The following is a 26,048-nucleotide window of genomic DNA, read 5'->3' on the forward strand; positions in this document are numbered from 1 at the left end:
CTTTGGCTGTGACCTAGTGATTGTTTCTCACTGTCCTAGCCCTTTCATAAAAGCTCACGGGCATCGCCAGCCATTTTCCAGAAAATAAAGCCACTTTGCCAGAGAGGAATGCCCTGCCTCTCTCCAAGTTTCCCAGCATTTCAGGGGTACCCGCCAGTTCCCTTCTCTAGACCCACTAACCTCCTATTCGAAATCTGTGTTAAGAAGGCCTTGAAATTGATGGATGTGCTCCTTTATTGTGATACGTGAATTCTGAGTACCTTTCCCTCAGTGCTCAAAATACTTCCAAGCCAGACTTCTTTGCAGGAAAATTGTACAGGAAAAATAAGGCAGAGTGAGCTAAAATATTTGGTCCAGAGGTCGGATCTAATCTCTGTGAACTGACCCAGGATTTTCAGCCATCTTTCAACAAAACGATCCAGGCTGTAATTCCTCCTACTTTGACGGTGACGTCTTCATCTGCGAAGAAGCCAAAAGTGTAAAATGTCAGAGTTAGATCCTGAAGTTCATTTCTATCCTAGAAAGTGTTTGGAAGGGTTACAAAGGTAGGCAAAGGTAAAAAAAAAAAAAAAAAAAAAAAAACCATGGGGAAGAGCAAAGGATGAGGCTCAAAGATGATCCAAAACCAGTCTTCAGAAAATGATGAGCGGTGTTTTGCATCTTTCATCAACACAAAACAAGAGAAGAAGAATTGAAGAGAGGTTTGATGGATTGAGATCCGGTTAGGTTAGGGTACCCTACATATGGAGATGGCTAAAGAAACAAATAGAGTCTGTTTCTTTGGAAGTCTGAAGAATCTGTCCAGGGCATGTCCCACCGTACTAAAGCAGAGATCACATGACCCCTAAAAGTCCTTACAACCCTGGCATTTTATGTTTTTGTTCTCCTTAAATCAAGTTGCCTACGCTGTTCTGGATGCTATCGGGATGTGGAGAACTTCTTGAAGACACGATCATTTCCTCTCTTAGCTCTTTCCTTCCTCAGATACCTGGTTAAAAGCCACCAAACCCCCCTCGAGGGCCCTCGAGGGAGGCAGGTGCACAGGAGATTGACAAGGCCATTCGTTCAAGTCCAGCTCCAGGTTTCCCTGTTCCCTTGCTGCCGTGGTCAAGGGCAAGTCGCTGTCCTCGAAAGGCCTCGCTTGCCTCCTCTTCAACAAAGGTTATGTGGCTACGCATGAGAAGCAAGGGTTTGAGGTTTCAGATAATGTGTATAAACTTGGCACATAACAGGTGCTTGAAATGTAAATACATTTAACTTGCTATTTGCCAGGGCAAAATAGTGGGCCCTGGAGGGACAGAACCTGCCCTTATTCAGCCTGGGGCAAAGGAGATGACCAGGAAAGAGGGACTTTCCTTGGAACCCTGTCACTACAGGCCTCCTCTTAGACCCAGGATGACACATAAGAGTGAACTACGGTTGTTAGGCAAACCGGTGAGGCACGCCAGATTTCTTAATGCCAGACAAACATCCAGGAGATCAAAGGAGACGGGTCCGTTTGAGCAAGAGTTGATTTATTCCCTTAGGTCATAGGCATTTACAAAACAAAATAGAGATGTGCAGGTTTACAGACTAGTGCATACAATCAGCCAGGTGCCCTGGCCACGTGGGGTTTGGTCTCCCCGTAGAAGCAGACAAAGAGCATCCGTTGAGATAGCAAGATAGCCCGGGAGAGGACAACCACAGCAGCCCTAAGCCAAGTTCTCTCCGACCGCCCCCGCCTCCACCCCGGCTTCCCACACATCTAAGGTCCCGCTTCAGCAGCCGCAGCTTCCGCAGGGCGGGGTGGTCCTCCCCTCGCACGTCCCCTGGTTGGCCACCTTGACAGAAATGGCCAAGGGACACTTCTGCCAGCTCGCCTGCGCTGGGCCGACTGGCTCAGCCTGCCACTGCGGGGCTTCTCGCTCTTCTTCCTCTTCCCCTGGGGGCCTGGGGACCACACTCTGGCTCTCTTCTTTGCACCAGGCCCTGGAAACATCTTCCTGCGTCTTGTGGGAGAAGCCGGCTTCCTGGAGGAGCCTTTCCGAGGTGAGGCCCGGTCTGGACGGGAAGCTGAAGTTGCATTGGAGAATCTTCTAGCAGCTTTCTCTGATTGCTCCTTTAGTAAGTCCAAGACCGTCTCTGGGAAACAAGCATTTAATTAGTGAGAAATAGAAATCCTGTACCTCTAATTAAAGCACCATCCAGGAAACCTATGACTGCATGAGGGTTCTTTGATATAAATTCCTTTGAAATTAATATTTTTTAATTCCCTTTCTGGTCTTGATCTAAATATTACTTTTTTAATTGGGTCACTCCAGTGAGTCGTAACTCTGGAATAGCCCCCTTAAGAGAGTACCCGCCTCTGTAAGTCTCTCCTGACTCCCACCCTACCCTGAGGAAGAAGTCCTCACTCTAGGGGCCTTCCCAGGCCCCCAGACATCCTTCCAGACCAGAACTGCCGAGCCATATCTGTTTCTTTATTTGCCGCAGTACCCGCCTGGCTCTCTTTGACTCTGAACTCCTACAGGTCAGATTCCCTGCTGCATCCCCAAGATTCAGCACAGCCACTGCTGCAAAGTCTGTACTAAATGAATGATCCAAGTGCATGAAGGAGCACATGATAGTGGACTGAATGAGTGAATAGAGGACAGCGGGTCACCGTGGAAGCAGGGTGCCCCCACTCGCTCTATGTGCAGAGAAGTGCAGACCGAGGCACGAGTTACGGTGCTCGTGCAGAGGGTAAGCCTCAGGTAAGAAACGAACACCTCCCACCGGGGGGATCCTAGCAGGTTTGCAGAGGGCACTGGGCCCGCATCTCCACACCGAGGCCTGAGCCTAACACAGAGGTGGACTCACTGGCAAGCGGCCTGAACTGGACCCGCTTGCTCTTGGTATTCACCGGCACCGGCTTGTACTTGCACTTGCCTGGCGGTGCTCGCCTGAAAACAGATAGGAAAAGTGAGGACACAAGACCTTCAAGATGAAACCAGGAAATCAAGGTCACCGGAAGGCATACATTTGCGAGAATTGCGTTCAGCCCTCCGTTATCCATGGGGTGGGAGAGATGTAGCAGGAAATATGCGATGAGCTCAGATGGAGAGGAGAAAGGGCACGGACATCACAGGGACACGGCAGGCCCTTGGCAGACAGGGTCGTGAGGGGGTTAGGGGTATGGGCAGGGTGACTGATAGAACTGGGTTCAAATCCTGGGGTCCATGGGCAAGTAAACCTTGCTAAGTTTCCATTTCTGCATCTATAAAATAGAAAACATAATAGTACGCGTGCTTGCAGGGAGGTGGTGAAGATTAAATGAGAGCTGTGTACTTGGCACACCAGAAGTGACTGATAAATCGCTTTAAACAAATGTTTTAATGAGATTTAAAAAAAAAAAACACTTGGGAAAGTGCCCAGCACATAACAAGTACTCCAGAGATGATGATGATCATCATCATCATATGATGATACAATGATGATGATGATGATATGATGATGATGATGATGATGATACGATGATGATGATGATGATATGATGGTGATGATGATGATATGATGATGATGATACGATGATGATGATGATGATGATGGTGGTGGTGGTGATTCCCTTTCAAGAGAATCCCTTCAAGAACTCAAGGCACAGCCCCTTAATTATGTACTTATGTAATGCCAGCCCCTCTGCCTAGTAGTATACTAATTCTCAAACTGCTGTCCCTTGGGCACATCTTCCGAAATAAAGGGAACTTGGAGACCAGGAGTGCTCCCACTATTCAGAGCAGAGCTGGAACTTCCCCACCAGTCCCCACTGCCACCTCCTCTGCCTTGCTCCAACTCTGTCTCTCGTTGCCATCACCCCCATCCTGGGTGAAAAAAAAAGTAATTTTATTTATTTAACGAACACTTTTATAGCGCTTAGGTACTGTACTAACACTTTATAAATATAATTCACTGAATCTTCCAATAACTCTGTGAGGTGGGTGCTATTGTTATCCTCATTTTACAGAGGAGAAACTGAGGCACACAAAGGTTAAGAAAGAGACACAAGGTCACACAGCTCGTTGGTGGCAAAGCCAAGATTCAAACCCAGACTCCAGGGTCTGTGAATCTAAAAGAAGAGCGGGAGGAAAAGATGGAAGGGAAAAACTCATACATAAATCCACTGCTCCTCAGAATGCTGGGGTGGGTGCGTTTAGTGCAGAGACTAAGCAGGCAGAGCAGAATCTGGGTCCGCTGCTACAGAAGCTTAAAGGAAGTCTGTACAATTCAATGTAATTATAACCAAACTGAATGGGAGGAGGTGAAATGACTTTGACCCACAAAGAGAACTGAGTTCCTATCATCGGCCCACTCTTACTGGCTGTTCCTCGGGCAAGTGATTTAAGTGATCTAGGCTCAGTCACCTCATCTGTAGGTTGAGGGTCTGATCTGCCTCGCTGGGATGCTGTCAGTGTTAAATGAGAGCCTGCATGTACAGCACCTAACATAGAGCTTGGTCCACAGAGAACTCAATCCAGGTCAACTTGAAAGAAAGGTGAATGCGGAAGGATGACCTCAGTGAGAAACAGGCTTTACGGATGCTTTATGAGTGACCTCTCATGGCTGCTCTTGTGATAGAGGGTCTAAATTATCCCCCAACTAAATCAGGAAACTGTCAAAGGAAAGGAAAATAAATTCATACAGGAAACTGTTCGTGGAAAGAGCAGAACCCCCACCCAGGCATTATCAGCCGCTTGAAGCGCGTTAAAGACCCTGGGTTTGCTCCAGCCCTAAGCACAGGAGACATGCACGGATCAGACCCAGTAGTGGGGACAACCCAGTACCTGCTTCACCCCTTGGCAGTCCTGCACCAGCTCTCAGGAGAGCCCCCTGGGCGCAGCCTCAGGCACTGAGGCTCTTCCAGGAGTTTCTGAGAACACTGAAACCGAGAGCCCTGTTGCCAAATGGAGCTGAGCTGGGCCTGGCTCCTGAGCCCTGACCAGCTGCTGGACCTGTTCACCCAATGTCTTCTGACCCCAGATATGCATAATGTAAGCTTCACAGGGAAGTTTTCCTCCATGGGTCTATCTTCAGGTGGATTCGTGGAGAGAATTTCCGGCTTTGAGATAAACCCAGTGCACTGCCCAGAGCCCTCCAGATGGCTATGCTGCCTCACCTCCCAGGCGCAGGGACGGACCACACACTCAACAGCCTCACAAATGGGAAGCTTCCCAGTATTGTGGCTTTGGCCTGATCATTTGGAGGTTGGTTAGGCTCTGAGAGAGGTCGGCAAAGAAGCAGAAGGAAACAGCATAGTCCACCAATTGAATAAATGTGGCCACTGAATTCCAGGAAGGGTTGGATGGAGACCCTGAGAAACCTGACACTTTAAGATATTTGCCAAAGACCCTGAGACATTGACCAAACCCACAGGATAATGCTGCAGTATTTACTCAGGTGGTCAGAGGTGTACACCCGTTGTCAGAGGATCCCAGACAGAAGTTTCCAGAAGCATATTTAAAAAACAAAAACAGGAGCCACAGGTCCAGACTAGTCATCCTGAAAAGGCCCAAGATCCTCGTTTCCAACCACAAGGAGACCATTTCCCAAATCTTCCATAATTCCTATAGAGGCATTGTCTCACACATTTTTTTTTTTTCCCAATCTGCTTTTCAACTAAAGTGAAGATTGGCTTCATTGACAATTTCTGGTAATTTTTGGGGGGTGAGGACTGTTTTATGACCTGCCATGGAGATAAGGACTGATAAATATGCACCTGAGAAGAAAATGAGATCAAATCTCACCTTGATGGGTCAACAAACTTGTAAATAGATCCGTGTGGGGCGAAGGCACTTGGGTAAGAGGTGGCCAGGAAATAGAGCTCCCCTGAGAAAAGAGATACAGGCAGTCAGTAACAGGACATGTGGCACGGAGCTGGATACACAAAAATCACCCACATGCGGTTACAGCCCTGAAATGGAGTGAGCCCCAGGAAGGGAACCCTAAATCCTGATTGACAGCTAGGCCTTCACTGGACTGTGAGCACCTTGAGAAGGTCCATGTTTGAGCCCCCAAAGACTGGCTCAGCGCATGGCCCAGCAGAAGTGCGTTTCTGTTGATGTTCGTTGAACCCAACGGGCTTCTCCTTTATCATCTCTTTGCTCTCAGAAACTTCACCTCAATGAACCTCCATTTCCTTCCTCAACCCTTTACTACTGATAAGGATTCTCTGTGAACCCCTGAAATGGCCATCTACTGGCTGAGGCCCATCGATTAGTCACTTTCTACTGCCCCTTCTTTAGTCCGTTAGTTCCTCCGCCCTCCCCCAAGGCCCCCCAACTCTCCTAGATTTCCACCTTCTTCAGTCCTGGGGTTCCTTAGTTCCCACAACCCTCCCCACTCTTCAGTCTCTCCCCTTGGTCTTCTCCACACCCCCCAGAAACCACCTCTACCTTCTGTCTCCTTCATCTTTTTAGAAGGGGCTTCTGTTTCCTCCCATTTGCTCCTCCTGTGCGAACTCCAGAAAACCTCATTCCTTTCTCACAGTAACTACCTCATTCCACCTCATTTCGCAGTTACCTGTGAGGGACGGTCTTGTATAGGCCTTATGAGCCCAGCTTCAGAGGTTAGGTAAATCTCAGTTGAATTCTGATAACACCAGTTCCCGCCTGTGTGTCCCGGGCAACCTCTCCCCCTGTGTAACCCTCGTGTTATTTATTCATTTGTAAAATGAGGATAATAATATTCACATGATTATTAGGTCTTCAGTTAGAAAGCGTTCGGTAATTGGCAGTTACTCGTACTCCCTTATCTCTCTGCTCCTTAAGGGCCAGGGCTGTGACTAACGGTTTTGTGAACCTGGGGCAATGTTTGTGCCATTGCGCTGAATTTAATTCATTTGCTGCTGTGTGCTTTACACACGCTCTCTCCCAACTTTCTGGAAGGAGATGTCCACCAAACTGCAAATGGGAGAAGCCTAGAGCTCTAGACATCTCTGGGTTATTTAAACCATCTTCTTCCTTGAATTTGCAGAGGACGGTGATCAACACTGGTCTCGTGCTGAGTGTGAGGCCCGAGGTCTTTGCACAGCCCCACACACAGAGGGACAGCTGCCTAATGAACGCTGGTTTTGTGGACAGTCGCCCCCCCTTATCCATGGGGGATATGTTCCAAGACCCCCAGTGGATGCCTGAAACCGCCGACAGTACTGAACGCTATATATACTATGCTTTTTCCTATACATACGTACCTATGACAACGTTTAATTTATAACGAGCACAGTAAGAGATTAACAACAATGACTAATGATAAAGTAGAACAATTATAACAATATACTGTAGTAAAACTTCCCCTAGATCTCAGCAACCTCAGCATACAATTTTTTTTCTTTCCTTATTAAATCGAGAACTTTCACCTATTCACTTAAAGGAAGCACTTTCTGGCTTCTCTTTGGCACATCTGAATTGCCAGCATCACTCCTCTTGCACCTTGGGGCCCTTATTAAGGGAAATAAGGGTTACCTGAACACAAGCACTGGGGTACCACGACAGTCGATCTGATAACCTAGACGGCTACTGACTAAGGGGCGGGTAGTGTACACGGTGTGGCTCCCTGGACAAAGGGGCGATTCATGTCCTAGGCAGGATGGAGTGAGACTGTGTGAGATTTTATCACGTTTCTCAGAATGGCACGCAATTTAAACTTATAAACTATTTCTGGAATTTTCCATTTGATATTTTTGGACCGTGGATAAGGGGAGACTATGGTATCCTGACAAATTATATTTAAAATCTTCCCCTAGTAGGGGGTCTGAGGAGTTAGGATACACCCTACTCTAGAGCCAGTTAGCCCCTCTGATTGGAAACCCCAGGCACCATCCAAGCTGCTTCTACCATTAGATAAATGAGGTGTATGCCAAGTGTCTGCATGTGTTACGGTCGCCCTCATGCAGGGACCCCTCCAAACCAGGCAAAGAATTCCTGGTCTGAAAGGAGAACTGAAAACCCTGCCTTGCTGTATATTCCCTACACATGCCTACAGTTATGTAAACTGTACGTCCTAAACATGCCGTAGACGTCCCATTGGATTTTTAGGGGAAAACAATGCCAAAAATGAATTTCATCTGTCAGGTCCAAGTGACATTTTTTAAAATATATTTTAGGGCAAAAAAAACACACGCATCAGAAAACTATCATCTGCCATGTAAAACAAAATGCACGCAAGGTGAATTTACTTCGAGCGGCCCTCTTGAGAATGTGCTTCAGTGACTGACATTCAGAAATCCAACCCACCAGAACCCAGCGATGGGCAGCCCCACACCCGCCACTCACTCCGCAGTCATTTATTGACGCCAGCTGTCGGATAGAAGAACTCAGGAAATGAAGCGCAGCCAGAGTGGGGGCAGAGCTCTCTGGTGCAATTAAAAATGACTTATCTAAAGCTGGTGACTGGTAATAAAATAATGAAATCATACTCAGATCTAAATATGTCTGTGAGTGGGAAAGACTATGACACAAGCAGAAAATCTGAACCACTCTGTGCAAAAACACAGAAGCGAGCAACTCTGGAAGAAAATAACTTGCCTTGGGAACAGCCTCCCCGGCTTCAGGGCTGATCTTGGGCAGCGGGTGGCATAGGAACACCTTGGCAGGTCCACTCCACACCATTCAGCCAAGGACACTTAGTTTTGTTTGCCAGATGACTGGTATTCAAAAACTGCCTGTTTTCTCCTGTGAGAAGCCCACAGGCACAAAAAAAGCAAACCAACAAAGCCAGGGTTTCTGGGGCCTCCTGAAAAGAAGCAGGCCACAGCAGCAGCCCAGGGGTCCTGGGCAGGCCTGCTTCTGGGAGGCTCCAGCCTCCTTGGGGTGCCAGGCTCCAGGGGCTCCAGCAGAGGAGAGACCCCACCAGGCCTGTGGCTCTCAGATCATCCACTTTGCACTGAGCATCACCCTGCCAGCCTGTGGTTTCTCTCCTTTTTTACGTGTTTGGACTTCCAATTTGGAAATCACAGAGACTTTTCTCTATTAAGAACACTCCAATTTTCCAAAATATCCTCTGCTCCTCTAAAATAGTCATCTCAAACTGTGTACTCATAAGCTGGCTGAGAGGAAAGGGTCCAGGAGCCAACTGGATTGCTTTATGTACACTCAAAGGTCTCCCCCATGGCTCAGAGTGGAAAGAAACCAAATCTTTAGAAAATCTTCAAAGTTCCAGTTTACACTTATAGAGAAGCCTAGGTCTGGAAGGGACCCTGAGAGATCAGTTTATTCTCTTCCTGCCTCCAAGCATGGCTAGATGCAGAGCCGAATACCAAAAAGATGGCAGGCCCTGTCCACACTTATGTAAAACAAAATAACATTTTAGCTTTCAAAAACATAACTTGTGTAAAGCTGAAATTAAAAATCCATTTTCTGATTATAAAACTTGGGGAAATTTATTAGAGTTGAGTCTCTCTCTCTCACATATATGCACACATGCCTTTCTTTGCTCCGCTCTGAGAAGTGTGATAAAATCTCGCTCAGTCCTGCTCTGTCCCACCCGGGATGTGAATAGCTTTAACATATGCCTAATCTGTCTAGTGAGTAGCCTTCCACCTAGCGAGCTGCCCTTTCCTCAGATCTCTCAGGAAAGAAAGTCTCTCTTGTTCATTCACAGCTGTTGCCTCACACACCCTTGGCAGGGCAGGAAAGAGCCCAGCCCAGCCAGTGGCTGATCTTCAGAGGTGCTGTCTCTCAAGCGACACCAGCAGGATAAACACCCACCGTCCATTTGGTCTGCCCAACTATTGGCCCTGTGTACGTTCCTGCAATTGCAGACTAGAATAAAATCAGGAAGGAGGGGGCACGTGCCAAAGGATTGAAAAGACCCAAGTGTAAACTTTGATCTGTCCTGCACAGTGAGGTGAGCAGCAAAACCAAGAAAGGCAGGTTGGCATATTCAATCTGTTTCCTCATTGGTGAAACGAGCATAATAATTACATCATGGGCTGTTGTGATTACTAAATAAGATAAAAAATGGAAAGTGCTTAGAACAGCATCCAGTACCTTAAACAAAGTGACTAAATGATAGTGAAAATAGAAGTGACAGTTGCTATTTAAATAACAATAACAAAAATAGTAATAATAATTATAAGAAATGTTCAGTTCCCAATCCCTGAGGTTACCTAAGTTCCGGGAAGCAGAAATAGAGTAACTTGGTACAATGGTTACCTGCTTCGTCTTCGGCAAAGGAGATGATGAACTTGCTGTAGGTGCTGATCAGCCCTGGGAAGGCGCAGGTCTTGGTGCTGCCCAGGCAAATGTCCTGTTTCTTCCATTTCTTGGTTTTTCTATCTTCCTGCAAAGCCATAAGTCGACTAGATGAAAAGTAAAACCTTATATTTTAGGAATCCATCTTTCCACCTTGCGGGATATTTTTCTTCCTAGAATCAGGGGGTTCTTGAGTACGAGGACTGGGTCTCCCACAGGAGATCAATAACTAGCTTCTCCCAAGAATCAAAAAAGCTACTCCAGAGCCTCAGTCACCCACCTGCCCCAGAGGGGGAAGGGCATTTTCTATTATAGGAGGAGTGTGGTGCCGTGTGTAAGTTGCACCACTAAAAAAGACTAATGTAATTTTTACTAGTTGTGTGACCTTTGGCTAGTTTCTCAACATCTCTAAGCCTCAGTTTTCTCATCTGTAAAATGCAGAACGGTAATAGAATTTACCATGGGAGAGAGTTGTGAAGGTTAAATAAAATAATACACATAAATATATCACCAATGTGCCTGGCATAGAATGTGGGCTCTAAAACCAATAACTATTATTATTATAATGTCTCTGTAGAAGCAGATAGATGCTTCATATCCTTCTGTCATCTTTCTGAACTAAAACGGGTTTTTAGAAGAAAAGGGAAAGGAAGTTGGGCAAACCCGAGGTGTCACCTGAAACATTTTATGGAAACAGGGATGCCCAACCCCAGATGATTCTAATAAATATGCTTCAATTAAATCCCAAAGATCTAACAAGTGATGATAAAGGAACTAGCCAATTGCTAACTCTACCCCACCTGTGTAACCAAGAATTGCAGCATAAAAATATCAACATCCTTTTTAACTAAGATGGGGTGACAGGGATTGGATTTACCACCCCACCTTAAACAGTCAAAAACTTAGACAAAATAGAATGGTGGTGGTCTAAAAGACACTGGAGATCAGACAATGGAGGACCATGTTCCCTAAGAGATGGGAAGTAAACAAGGTGAGCCCCACAACTGTCCCAGCTTACTACCGTGAGGGAGTCTCTAGCTCAGGGAGGGAAAACACAGACAGAGCCTAGCAGACTCCTTGAGTTGAAAAGACACACATGAGAATCCAGGAAAACCAATGCAGGAAGAGTCTGCAGGGCAGATATTTGAGAGAAGAGAGCTGCACAGAGAAGGGACTCCCGAGATCTGCAAAGTGTCCCCCTCAAGCATCCATCGGCATACTTCACAGCAGACATATGTGAGGAAACTACTGAAACAAAGGAAAGAGTGAGAAAGAAACCTACCTGGCATTTACTCAGGGTCAGGAATACTGTAAGTATAATTTACAGGTCAGTGGTGGAGTTCTCAGGAAAGGCTTCCCTCAATATTGAGAAATAGATAGCTCTAGAATAAGCATCGCATTGGTCCTGCATAACAAATATTAACAGCAAGACTCAAAAGGATGAGATCATCTCCAAGTAACTTAATTGTGTTCCAGAACAAAGCTCAACAATATTTATAGGAATTCAAAGATATTTGGCACCCACAAAGTCAAATTCACAACGTCTGGAATCCAATAAAAAATTACGAGGCAGGTACAGAAGGAGGAAAATATAGCCCATAATAAAAAGAAAAATCAATTAATCAAAACTGACACAGAATTGACACAGATGGTAAAACCAGCAGACAAGAACATTAAAACAGGGATTATTACTGTATTATGCATGTTCAAAAAGTTAAGTAGAGACATGGGAGACATAAAAAAGGACCCAAATCAAGTTTCTAGACATGAAAAATAGATCTGAAATTTAAAAAAAAGATACACACTGGATGAATGAATGGCAGATTAGATACTGCAGAAGAAAAGATTCATGAAGTGAAGACATAACAATAGACTATCCAAAATGAAGCACAGAGAAAAAAATTTTAAACATGAATAATTATCAGTGAGCTGGGGGAAAACTTTAAGTGGCCCAATATACATGCAACTGGAGTATCCAAATGAGAGAAGAGAGAGGGAGTTGGGAAACAGAAGAAATATTTGGAAAAATAACCCGCAAAAATATTCCAGATTTGATGAAAGTGATAAACTTACAGATCCAATAGGTGCAACCAAATCCAAGAACAAGAAATATGAATATAACTACACCACAGTATATGATAATGAAGTTGCACAAAACCAATGACAAAGAGCAAATCATAAAAGTAGACAGAGGAAAAATGGCCCATTAAATATGGAGGAACAAATACAAGGATGACAGTAGACTTCTCATTGGAAATGATGCAAAGCAGAACGTAGTGAACAATGCTTTTAAAGAATTAAAGAAAGAACATGTCAACAGAGACTTCTATATCCCGCAAAAATATCTTTCGCAAATGAAGGGAAGGGCCAGCTGCAGTGGCCTAGTGGTTAAGTTCAGCACACTCTGCTTCAGTGGCCTGGGTTCAGTTCCTGGGCATGGACCTACACCACTCGACTGTCAGTGGCCATGCTGTGACAGCGGCTCACATACAGAAAGTGGAAGATTGGCAAAACATGTTAGTTCAGGGAAAATCTTTCTCAGCAAAAAAGAGGAAGATTGGCAACAGATGTTAGTTCATGGCAAATCTTCCTCACGAAAAAGAAAAAATGCAGAGAAAATAAAGATGCCAGTGTGGAAAGAATTCAACACCAGTAAACTCATTTTTCAAAAAATGTTAAAAGAAGTTCTTCAAGCAGAAGAAAAATGATATCAGAAGGAAATATGTGTCTAAACAAAGGAATGAAGGGTATTGGGAATGGTTGTATTCGTTTCTCATTGCCACTTTAATGCATTAAAGCCACAACATGCATTTATTCTCTTACAGTTTTGGAGGTCAAAATTTTGAAATGGGTTCCACTAGGTCAAAATCAAGGTATTGGCAGGGCTGTGCTCCCATTCAGAGGCTCTAGAGGAGAACCCATTTCCTTGCTTTTTCCAGCTTCTGGAGGCTGTCCTCATTTCTTGGCTCATGGTCCCATATCACATTGCCTTTCCTCTCACTGCTTCCATTGTCACATTGCCCTCTATTTCTTCTGTCTTCAAATTTCCTTCTTACCTCCTTCTTCTAAAGATACTTGTGATTAGATTTAGGACCCACCTAGATAATCCAGGATAGTCTCCCAAATCATATCCAGTATGTTTTGAGACCATAGTCAAACTAAATTAGAAATCAATGGCAGAAAGATCTTCGGAAATCTTCAGATATTTGGAAACTAAATAACACACTTCAAAATAACTCATGGGACAAAGAAATCAAAAGGAAAATCAGAAAATTATTTAGCTAAATGAAAATGAAAACACAATATATCAAAAGCTATGGGATGTTGTTAAAGCAGTGCTTGAGGGGAAATTTATAACACCAAACATGCATATTAGAAAAGACGACAGGTCTCAAATCAGTCCCCCCAGCTTTCATCTTGAGAAACTAGAAATAGAAGAGCAAATTAAACTCAAAGCAAGAAGAAGGAAAGAAAAACAGTGTAGATCAATCAAATAGAAAACAGAAAAATGATGAAAAAAAGTCAATGAATCCAAAAGCTGGTTTTTGACAAGATCAATAAAATTGATAAACTTCTAGCCAGACTGATCAGAAAAAAAAGAGAGAGAAAAGACAATATCTGCAATAAGAAAAGTGGCATCGCTATAGTTTCCAAGTTGGTAAAGGATAGTAAGGGAATATTATGAACAACTTGATGCCAATAAATTTGACAACTTACATAAACTGGACAAATTCCTTGAAAGGCACAGACTATCAAGGCTCACTCAGAAAGAAAGAAAGAAGCTGAATAGACTATATCTATTAAAGAAGTTGAATTTGTAGTTAAAAGTCTCCATAAGGAAAATTTCAGAGGACTTCTGGTTTCCAGTCCAGCATGTAAGAAGCTTACCACTTCAAACTGAAAAGTCAACAGCTCTTCTTAGATCTGTAAGGGAAGTGAGAACACAGGGCAAACCACTGCCCCCAAAATTGGACAGACAGACAGACAGGCAGATACAGAGAATCACAACTTACAGAAACCCACAAGCAGAAAGTGACACAGAAATCCGTGCCATGGTTGGAAAACCTAAACTATAATTGGCAAATTGCTGGAAGCTCCGTGTGGACAAGTCTGAGAGTTAAAAACTCCAGGGGTGCCCAGTCACAGGGGTCCTCACACTTCTGTGACTTTTCTCTCCTGGAGCTGGACCAGGTTCTCATAGAAATTATCAGAGAAAAATCCCCTCTTGCTTCCCTCAGGGGGAGGGTAAAAAGAACCATTTTGGAATACACCAGCACTTTCTGCTCTTCTTAACAAGCATCTGCCCTCAGTAGAAACTATTTAACTCAAGACTAACATGCTGGGATTTCATCAGAGCCTTGGAAAAGGGAACTACCCAACTCCAGCCCAATCAAGCCATCCTGCCCCACCTAAGTGTGCATGGGTCAGGGGAGAACAACTGAAAAACACTTGTGAAGCTCACAGTCCAGTAGCACAGGCTCACTAAAAGACTGAGACCTAATCATAGGACTATAGGACACTTCCTCTGCCCCTACACTTCACCACCATGTTACTAAAGCCTCAAGTACAGTAGTTCCTCTTACCCAGTACATGATGTCTGACAATCAAGAAAAAATTACAAGGCATACTGAAAGGCAAAAACACAGTTTGAAGAGACAGAGCAAGCATCACAACCTAACTCAGACATGGCACAGATATTGGAATTATCAGACTGGGAATTTAAAACAACTATGATTAATATGCTAAGGGCTCTAATGGATAAAGTAGACAGCATGAAGGAACAGATGAGCAATGTAAGAGGAGAGATGCATATTCTAAGAAAGAACCAAAAAGAAATGCTAGAGGGGCTGGCCCCATGGCCGAGTGGTTAAGTTTGTGTGCTCCACAGCAGGCAGCCCAGTGTTTTGTCGGTTCGAATCCTGGGCACGGACATGGCACTGCTCATCAAACCATGCTGAGGTGGCATCCCACATGCCACAACTAGAAGGACCCACAACTAAGGATATACAACTATGTACCGGGGGGCTTTGGGTAGGAAAAGGAAAAAAATAATGAAATCTTAAAAAAAAAAAAAAAAAGAAATGCTAGAGGTCAAAAACCCTGTAACAGAAATGAAGGATGCCTTTGGTGGGATTATTAGTAGATTGGACATGGCTGAAGAAAGAATCTCTGAGCTTGAGGATATCTCAATAGAAACTTCCAAAACTGAAAAGCAAAGAGAAAAAAGGACTGGAAAGAAAAACACCAAAACACCCAAGAACTGTGAGACAACTACAAAAGGTGTAACGTAAGTATAATTGGAACGTCAAAAGGAGGAGAAAAAGAGAAAAGAACAGGAAATATTTTAAACAATAATTACTGAGAATTTGCCCAATTTAATGTCAGATAGCAAATCACAGATCCAGGAAACTCAGAGAACACCAAACAGGATAAATGCTTTAAAAACTACACACAAGCATATCATAGTCAAACTACAGAAAATCGAAGATAAAGAAGAAAAATCTCAAAAGAAGCCAGAGGAAAAAGAACTTTACGTATAGAGGAGCAAAGATAAGCATTAAATCAGACTTATCCTCAGAAACCATGCGAGCGAGAAGAGTGTGGAGTGAAATATTTAAAGTGTTGAGAGAAAAAAACCACAAACCTAAAATCCTGTGCCTGGTGAAATTATACTTCACAAATGAAGGAGAAATAAAGACTTTCTCAGATAAACAAACTTGAGGGAATTTTCTGCCAGTACCTCTGCCTTGCAAGAAATGTTAAAAGAAGCTCTTTATAGAGAAAGAAAATGATATAGGTCGGAAACTTGAATCTACATAAAGAAAGGAAGATCATCAAAGAAGGAACAAGTGAAGATAAAATTAAAACTTTTATTTTTCTTAGTCTTAATTGATCTAACAGCTAACAGTTTGTTCGATATAATAATAGCAACAATGTATTTGATATGTATATAATATAATAGCATTATTATATAATATATTAGTAATTATCATATATTATATTGATAATTATATATTTATTATATATTATATTATATATAATTATTACATACTATATATATTTATGTATGCTTATATATAAGTGAACTGAATGACAATAATGATACAAGAGACAGGAAGGAGGAAGTAGGATTATTTTGTTATTAGAAGACACACAATACCCATGAAGTGGTATAATGTTATTTGAAAGTGGACTTATATTAGTTGTAAATGTATATTGCAAACTCTAGGGCAACCACGAAAAAATTTTTTTTTCAAGTAGTATAACTCATATGCTAAGAAAGGGGAGAAAAGAGAATCATATAAAATGCTCAATTAAATCCACAAAAGGCAGAAAAAGAGTGGAAGACAAAAATAGGAACAAAGAACAAAGTCAACAAATAGAAAACAGTAATGAGTATGGTAGATATTAATCCAACTATATCAATAATCACTTTGAATGTCAATGATCTAAATGCACCAGTTAAAAGACAGAGATCGTCAGAGTGGATCAAAAAAGAAGACAAACTATATGTTGTATACATGTGACAACCTTGATGAATTTCACAGATGTTATTGAATGAAAGAAGCCATACACAATACAGAGTATGTACTATATAATTTCATTTACATGAAGTCCTAGAAGCAAAACTAACCTGTGATGAGAATGGTTATCTCTGGCTAGTGTGAGTGTGTGTGTGCATGCGTGTATAAGAAAGGGGTTGTATTGCCAGGCAATAGGCAAGAAGGAACCTTCTAGAGTGATGGAAGTGTTCTGCATCTTGATATGGTGGGTGGCAATATGAGGGGATACATTTGTAAAACTTCATCTAACTCTGCTCTTAAGAGATTGCATTTCACCATATGTAACCTACACCTCAATAAAAACATTGAAATCAAAAAGAGACAGGGGAAATCAATCTTTCCTTACCCACTCATGAAGTCCCCAAAGATGTAGAGGCCATTGAGGTTTGGGGATTCACACCCACGGTAGACATAACCTCCAGTGACTGACTTCCCCACCGTGTGGCCATAAGCATAAATTGGCAGAATGTCATCTGTCCAGGAACAAAGAAAGAGCAAATGTCGTGGCTGAAAATTGGGAACTTCGAGGAGGAAGAAGGGGCCTTTTTAATGTAGTTGCCGGATTGAGTGGAGAACATTTTCTCTCTTGGTCTTGACAGGACAGGCAGCCAAGTGAATCATGAGTAAAAATCATTTATTTTTCTCAACAGACCAACCATAATATTTGCGAGCTTCCCATTTGCCTGGCCTCTGCCAGCAGAGAGGAAAGCAAAAATTCTCCCATCTGTAAGTCAGCGACCTGGAAATCCACACACCTAAATTTTTCCTCTAGGTTTAAACAGCAGATACTCCAGTTTAAGGATGTGGAGTATTGTGAGGCTCTGTAAAACTACTTTGTAATTTAGAGGACAAAAAACGCTAAGCAAAGGTGATAAAGTGAGAAAATTGGAATTTTAAGGCAAGTGGAGTTCCTAAAGCATACCTTGGTTATTGATGTTTAGGGATTACGCTATTTCTTGACTGCATATGGAATATCATTTCAGTGGGCTATCCCAATTGGGAAATAAATAAAAATATACAGCCACCAATTTTCCTCTGCCAGCGGTTCTTAAAATAGCATGCCTAAAAATCACGTGGGTAATTTATTTAAAATATACATTCCTAGGTCAATCCTGCTGCCCTAATCCACCCAAGATTCAAATCCATTAGGTTAACAAGAATTGCCCAAGGCGTTCCGGGTCCCAGTGGCTGGAGGACCACCCTGAGAAGCACTGTCGCACAGGATACAAACAAAAACACTTAAACACCCACAGAGTAGGACTCTCCCACATTGTATCCCCCCACCTCCACCTCCAACCCACTTAACTCATTCAAGAAATCACCCAGAGAGCTTCTTACTTACCCAAAGAGGCATTATGACAAAGTTTTGTGTCGTAACATTCAAACCCTTCCTTGGCCCTCCAGCCATAGTTCCCGCCTTTAACAATGATGTCCACTTCTTCAAACCTGTTCTGTCCCACATCCCCACAGAACATCCGGCCTCGGCCCTGGCGCGTGGAGGGGTCCCCTCGGTCCACGGCACAGCGCCACATGTTTCGGATCCCATAGGCATAGACGGCGGGGTGGGCCCCTGGCTCAGAAACGAACGGGTTGTCCAGGGGAACTCTGTACCGCTTGCCGTCAGAGCCCGCCCTATTCACATCGATCCTTAATACTTTTCCCAGGAGGGAACTCCTGCAAGAAAGAAGGCCAGGGAACAGGCACGGGGTAAATCACCAGAAGTGGAATTGCTAGACCCTATGCTGGTCCTATTCTTAATTTTGTGAAGCGTCTCCATACTGTTTTCCCTAGCAGCTGCACCATTTTGCATTCCCACCGACAGTATACAAAGGTTCAAATTTCTCCTCATCCTGCCAATTCTTGGTGCCTTTGGGGGTTTGTTTGGTAATAACCATCCTAACAGGTGTGAGGCGATATCTCATTGTGGTTTTGATTTGCATTTCCCTGATGATGAGTGACATTGAGCATCTTGTCACGTACCTGTTGGCCATTGCCATGCAAGCTAAGTTCTAGAGATCTACTGCACAACGTTGTCCCTATACTGAACAATATTGGATTGTGCACTTAAGATTTTTTAAGAGGGTAGATCTCATGTCAAGTATTCTAAGGAAAATAAAATAAAACAGCACAGGACTGGAGGAGACTGCCCACGAGAGCCTACTGATAGTTGATCTCAAGAAACTGCCACGAATCACATGGGGAGACATGATATACACATATGTACATATGGATGCGTATGTATATATGTATACACACACACACGATATATGCATATATATATATATATATTATCATATATGTAAATACTTCTCAATTTTTGGCTCAAAGAGATCATCCTAGGCAAAAGTTTGATGCAGTTCTGACCCGTGTGATCCTGAGCAAGTTAAAACTTCAATTTTTTTTACAAGGGGATGGTTTAGTCTAATACTATGAATTTTTTTTTTTTGAGGAAGATTAGCCCTGAGCTAACTACTGCCAATCCTCCTCTTTTTGCTGAGGAAAACTGGCCCTGAGCTAACATCCATGCCCATCTTCCTCTACTTTATATGTGGGACGCCTACCACAGCATGGCTTGCCAAGCGGTACCATGTACACACCTGGGATCCGAACCGGCGAACCCTGGGCTGCCGAGAGGCAGCACCGCTGTGCCACGGGGCTGGCCCCCAATACTATGAATTTTTAAAAGCGGCTGGTTCTAGTCTTCCTCATACAGCAATGTGGTCAGTAGAAAGAACAGAGGCTTTTGAGAGGCTCTGCCAATGACTGTGGTCTCTGGGCCTCAGTTTCCTCCTTTGTAAAGCAGGGCAGAGTAACACTACCTTGCAGTGTGGTTGTGATGTAAAGGTTAAATGAGTTATTGTGTAGGCAGCATGTAATGCAATTCTTGACACACAGTAGGCATTTGACAAATGTTAGCTCTTTATTATTACCAACTTTAATATTTTTATTACTAGAGATAATGGGAGCCAAGTGCTTGCTGCATGCAAAGGGCGGAGGGTTCACGTGACCTTTATCTATGCAGCACAGCCTGAGTGGGCGGGACAGCCTCACTGGGCTCCACGCCAGATTGTCTGAGTTTGAATTCTGGTTCTGCCACTCACTTGCTGTGTGACCTTGGACAAGTGACTCTACTCCTCTCTGCCTCTGTTTTCTTGCCTCTAAAATGGCTATCCTAATACCTACACTTCATAGGATTCATTCATCCCACACATTTTTAGGAAGGGACTCCCCGTACCAGGCACTATTGTAGCTGCTGTGGATACATCAATTAACAAAATACACAAAAATTCTTGCCCTTGTAAGTTGTTAGAATTGCAGTCTGGAATACACATAAGGCATTTAGGACAGCAACTGACACACAGGAAGCATCCCATACATATTAGCTGTTATTAACTAATTTCTCGCGTGTTTCCAGGGCCTGGCACAGTGCCTGGAACACAGTGCTCAATAATCTTGTTGAGTTGAATTGAATTGGATGGTCAGATCTCGGAGAGGTAAATAATGTCCTGTTAATATATATTAAACATTCTAGGTGTAGGTGTCGTCTCTACATAGCCCTGTGAGAGCAACATTGAGCATCCGTAATATTAGTCACTAAAACACGCCTGAAATGTATAGGACAGAAAACCAAGCATTACTCCCATTTGTCTCAGCAGAGGGGGCTACACCACACACTAAGTGATTTGAGTGGGACCCTCTGCAGACTCCATCTCAGCAACAACGTTGCACCAGGGGCTCACCCTAAAGGGCAGGGGCCCAGCCTCCATCCAGCTTACTTGTTCTGAGCATTTCCAAACTTGCCGAAGGGATCCCCAGCCTGTCCTCCATCCCCAGTGAATATGTACATATAGCCATCCAGACCAAAGAGAAGTTGTCCACCATTATGATTTGAGGCTGGTTCTTCTATCTCCAAGATGACCCTGGAAGGAAAAAGAAACCGTGCATGAGGCTTTAATATTATCTGAAGCTGCATCCTCCTGAGACCTCCAGCAATGACAGCCAAGTCAGCCAGGACCTGCTTCAGTTTCCAAGAATCACAAAGCAGTATCTTTGGGGCTCTGAGACCTCCTTGTTTCCTAGTACGACTGCTTCACGGATCATTTTTCTTTCATATCATGACTTCATGAGCTGTAGACACAACCAGGATAACAATCATCCTTTTCTGGGGTTTGGCCTTACTCTCTGCTGTACCAGAACTCTCAGTCCCTTCCTTTGAGCAAACTAGCAGGAGTTGGTCTATATCAGTTCTTCACGCTCTTTTCAATCCTCCAACTTGTCTACATGGGAAAAGAGAGACAAGACAGAGAGGAGAAGAGGGAAAAAAGGCAGAATGGTAGAGTGGAAAGAGCATGAGCTTGGGGTCATGAACTGCGTCCTTCTTCTGACCGTGCACCAACAGCTTGATGGCCTTATGCACAGCTTCCTTGGAGGATGAGAATTCCCACGTTCAAGGTAAAGGTCCTAGGATCTAATGGCCATGCAATAATCAGAGGTAGCTCTTTTGTTAGTACATTGATATTATCTATAATCGTTTCTCAAACCCTTGTGGCCACTGGCTTTTGCTTACCTTCTGTAAAAACAAGCAGGCATGGGTCTAATTAGGTAACTGTAAGTGAAGGCTGTACCCTGAGAAGACTCTTGACTCAAGAGGTTAACTTGGCTGTCCTCATTAATCAACAATGACTCTTTGGTCAACATTATAAGCTGATGGCTCTAAAACCAGGAAAGTTCCCCCTACATCATCCCAGAAGACCTGATTAGCATTATTTTGGAGCACAGTACAGAGATGCAGATTCTCATGGGTATGGCTCACCTCTCTGATTTTGGGTCAGCTTTGTTGGGATCAGCCCGAGAAACCTTCATCTCACTAATCCGGATCTTTTCTACCTTCTTCTTGCTCAGGCACGAATAATAAATATAGAACTTGCGGTTCCGGCGGAATCTGGGATGAAAAGCCAGCCCCAAGAAGCCTCTCTCATCCCCAATCCATGGCGTGGTCAACACAATGCTCTTGAGGTCCAGGAAGGGTTGTTCCAGGCGACTCCCATCAGGCAGATAGACCCACACCACCCCCACCTGCTCAGCCACGAAGAAGCGATGAGTGCCATCCCCAGCATGGACCATAGAAACGGGGTTCTTGAGCCCATTGGCCACTTCAGTCAGGCAGAGCTGCAGGCAGCCCTGACGGTCCTCAGTCACCAAACCCAGGTTGCGATTGAGATGGTCATTCCTCAGGATGTTAGGGAAGCAATAGTCCTTGTCAGGAAGGTTGAGGAGGTGGCAGAAGTGGGCACCATTCTTTTTGTGGGACTCCTGGAGGCGACGGTCATTGGTCAACAGGGAGATGGCGGAGTGGCAGTTGGAGTGGAATGCAGAGCAGTAGTCAGAGCAGAGGCCAGGAAGATTGCGGAGGGGCGTCCGAGGGTTCTCTGCGTCGTAGAGGTGGGCTGCATAGGGTGAGCACTCCTAGAAAAGAAAAGGAGTTTCACTCTCAGTAGTCAGCCTGGCCACAATGGGACTGGTCCCAAGTTTTGAGCAGGCAGAAGGAAAAATGGTCTAGGACAGAATCAGGATTCTGAAGTTTCCCTTGCTGACTGCTGGTAAAGCTCTTTTCTGGGACCCAAACTTTCTACCCAGGAAGGCAGAAAGGGGTAGGGGGAAATCTCTCATATTCACTATACAGCTCTATCTAGCATTTTAACTTGGTTCTTGACACATAAAGTTTTCTTAAACAATGAATTTTTTTAAGAGATAGTATGTACCAAATTTCTCCAATTTTCCCTTTATCGTAAATGCTGCATCTGTAAGATTTTATTTCTTTATAGAAATCTGAAGGAATCCGGCAAAGTTTTCACACTTATTAAATCTGAGTGTTGGCTACATAGTGTTAATTATTTAATTTTCTGCGCTTCTCTATATGTCTGAAATATTTTACAATTTAAAAATAAAAATTATCAAAACAGACCCACGATGCATCACTCTCAGAGATTAGGCATCTGGTAATTTCTTCACTTATTTATTTAGAATATTTAAGTGTTTAGTATATACAAAGTGCCATGCTGGGAGTGACGCAAACTTGAATTACGACTATAGGGTCACACTGCTGCTCTTTTCACCAACATACAAGGACTGCGTGCCAGAAGCAGTGTCCACTACTCAGATCTTCCTGAACTATAGCATTTTTTAGGAGGAAAATAGAATATTGGAGGTAGACAGTCAACTCCCAATAGTAATGGAAGACAGAAGCAACTGAGATTAGGAAAGGAAGAAAAGCTGGTTTTAGGGTAGAGCTTGGGGCTGTGGAATAGAACAGGGTCCATTGGCCCAGGACCCCCTTTTGATCACTGACATCTCTCCCAGCATCACTTAACAAAGGGACCTGAACCATTTCTCAGACGTATTTGAGTTCCCTGGTCTCTCCTATCGCAACTCTGATTGCAGATGGCAGAGCAGGGAAGAGGGGAAGCAAGCGCCCAGAGATTCTCAGCGTCCCTCCCTGGGCTGTCTGTTTCAGTTTAGGATACCTGTCAGAGCTGCTGAGCCACTCTGAGTCTCACCTCATTGATTCTGTCCATTCCTGGGGAGGGGGAAGAGGAGAGGGAGGAAGACAGAAATAAGCATGAAATACCAGGGAACACAAGGGGGCTGTGGAAAATCACCACCACCGTGGCACACGCTGACGCAGCAATTTAGAGTTTGCACAGTTGCTTCTACCTAATTAGCTCAGTAACTGTCACTTCTCTCAGAAAGCTGAGGCTCAGGGAGAGCGTCCACTCTGCAGCAGGCACTGTTGTCTGCTCCAGGGACGGGGATGCAGTGAGCAATATGCCCAAAGGCTCTGTTCTAATGGAGCTGAGGCTCACCTGAGGTCAGAGTGCCATTAAGGGAATGGGCCAGTGCTGTTATGACTCTACTTTGGCAGGTGTGATCAAAACGGCACAACACTTGGAGCCTCCGCATTTATGCCCCGGCACTGACCTTGGACAAGTCCTTTAGAACTCCTGATTCCTCATCAGGAAAATGGGGGTGACAATAACTGCCTGCAGAATCATTGCTGGGAACATGCATAGGGGAACAGAGAGGGAGGGCTTTGTAAATTTTAATAAACAGACACATGTAGATTATGCTGATTTCTCGAATCCCTAAAATAGGAGAGCTGCGGGATTGGGCTTTCTGAAACCTCACGGAACAGGGAAAGGGGGAGGGAGGAGAGAGGGAGAGAGGAGACATTTTTACCAGGGAATAGTTCAGAAATTAATAGTCTCAGTGTTGCTCATAGGAGCCCAGCTGCTGCCCAAATGTTTATCCCAGAGTTAATTCTCCAGCAAATGGCCAGGGGTGGTGCCCGAGGTGACAGAATGGTGCCAGAGGTGAGAGAGTACAGCCTGGGGCCATGTCACCCGGGTGGCCAGCCTCTGTGCCAGGCTCTGCTGTATTCCCTGCATGGGGAGTTGGGATGGCCAGAGCGCTCCCGAATCGTGGCAGCAGGAAAGCCAAGTAACCGCGCTGACATGCCCAGGAGGGTCCCAGATCAAAGGTCTGCCTGGACCTCCTGTGTCTCCCCCAACACATCGTTAGAGCTCTCCTCCCCATGGCAATCGCTTTCATCAGCTCTCCAGTGCTGACTCTTCCTTGCACCCCTGAACCCCTCTGCCCACAAAGGCCGTGTGTGCAGCCCGCACATGGCATGGCTTCAGGCTGAGCTCAACTGAGGTGATGCCTGCCAGGGATGTGGGTTTTGGCTGGTGGAGAGCCAGAAGCAGAACCTCTGTGAGTCACTGCCACTCCGCGGCCTGATGCTCTCCCGGTCCAGCTCTGAATGCTGGGAAGAGCCCCCCAACCCCTGCCACCACCATCATCACACCAGAGACCCCCCTGGGACAAATGACCCAGAGGAGGACTGGAGCTCGGCAGATGCCACCACTCCCTCCACGCACTCTGTAAACAGCACAGGTGCGTGCTGTGCCTGGCTCTGGGAGCACTGCAGAGAGCACCCAGACAACGGCTGCTCGGAGAGCTCCACGAGGAACACTCATGTCATTCTCCCCAGGGTCTGAGAAAGTAGCAGGAGCCAGCAGAACCCAGGTGAAGAGCTATGGGAAACCAGTGGAGACCCACCTCAGCACCTCGCCTCCACGTGCCTGTCCAGAGCCCAAAGCTCTATGGTGAGGCAGCCGCAGGTGAGCTTCTAAAGGGCTGGGTGCCCAAAGAGCCGTCCCCCGAGGACCCACGATCTAGCCCAGCACCCTGATCTGCTGCACCTGGGAGGCACTTTTCTAAGCCAGCTCCCTCACTTCCCCACAGGGTTATTTTTTATGCTCAGGCTTACCTGGCAAAGAATGTCTTTAATGTAACGGCCACACAGCTCGTGGCCCTTCAGATCGAAGTAGTCCATGATGTCCTGGTACCGGGCAGCGATGCGGTGGTCCTTACGTTGGTCACAGCAGCCGAAGGACTCATAGTCAGAGCAAAACTGGAGATGCAGGGGAGGCTTGAAGGGGGGCCCATAATCCAGGCACTGCGGGTGCCCCTGCAGCAAACCCATCTGGCCCAAGAAGAATGTGAGGCAGAGGCAGAAAAAGTGGGAAGACATAGGGAGCCAGGGGTCCTGCCAGGGGAATATGGGGGGATCACCCCTAGGAATGGATCTTCTGAGCATTCTGGCCCGGGGAACACTCAGGCTGCTGTGTTTGCTCAGGTTGGCTTCCCTACTCTGTGTTAGCTCCCTCCCTCTCCCCACCCCTCCAGGGTTTTTTCTTCCTTCCTTCTCCTCCGCACTCTCACCAAGTTCACGAGGGGGTTTCTGAGCAGTGTCCCTTCTGTAGGCTGGCTAAGTGTCTCCTGTGAAAGCAATGAGAGATGTCCCTCTCCCTCTCAATCCCCTAAACGTGAAGCTGGAGCAAGTCCTGACCCCCGCTGCTGAGTTATTGGGGACTGCTTAACAAAAAGGTGCAATGATGTCAATGGCAGACGTACTGTGATTCATTAAAACCGCGAAGAATTCCTGCAGTGGAGGGGGTGGGGGAGACCAGGAAATTCACACTTTGTTTATAGTTTCTTCACAAGCTGAGCTGCTGGGAATACCGCTTGTTACGTGCGCCCAGACATCAGACCGTGAAAAGCAAGCCTCCAGCGTTCCTGCAGTGCTGAGAGCTGAGGTGTGGATCTGGAAGACGGTGGGGAGGTGCGGGGAGGCGGAGCTGTACTGGTTCCCCGTGATCCAGAAAGCTGTGCATTTGGAGTGGAAGGAAGCGAGGACAGTGTATGAATCTTGCATCCACAG

General features: G+C 45.0%; 1 protein-coding gene and 1 long non-coding RNA gene across 2 annotated transcripts; one reads left to right on the forward strand and one right to left on the reverse strand.

The window, feature by feature from the left end:
• Positions 1-1,497: 1,497 nt before the first annotated feature.
• HHIPL2 (HHIP like 2) lies at positions 1,498-26,048 on the reverse strand. The gene is made up of 9 exons (XM_008526993.2): positions 25,095-26,048; positions 21,579-22,231; positions 20,542-20,685; positions 18,108-18,439; positions 17,112-17,238; positions 10,164-10,309; positions 5,757-5,838; positions 2,839-2,921; positions 1,498-2,121 (listed from the first exon to the last, which is right to left on the reverse strand). Exons 1-9 carry the CDS (start codon positions 25,422-25,424, stop codon positions 1,745-1,747), a joined length of 2,274 nt encoding a protein of 757 aa, XP_008525215.2. The 5' UTR covers positions 25,425-26,048; the 3' UTR covers positions 1,498-1,744.
• Positions 2,115-22,729, forward strand: LOC139080610 (uncharacterized). Its single transcript, XR_011535231.1, has 2 exons — positions 2,115-2,732; positions 21,668-22,729. It is a non-coding gene; the product is annotated as an uncharacterized lncRNA (long non-coding RNA).

This window comes from Equus przewalskii, chromosome 31, assembly GCF_037783145.1.
Source record: "Equus przewalskii isolate Varuska chromosome 31, EquPr2, whole genome shotgun sequence".
In the NCBI taxonomy this organism is placed as follows: domain Eukaryota; kingdom Metazoa; phylum Chordata; class Mammalia; order Perissodactyla; family Equidae; genus Equus; species Equus przewalskii.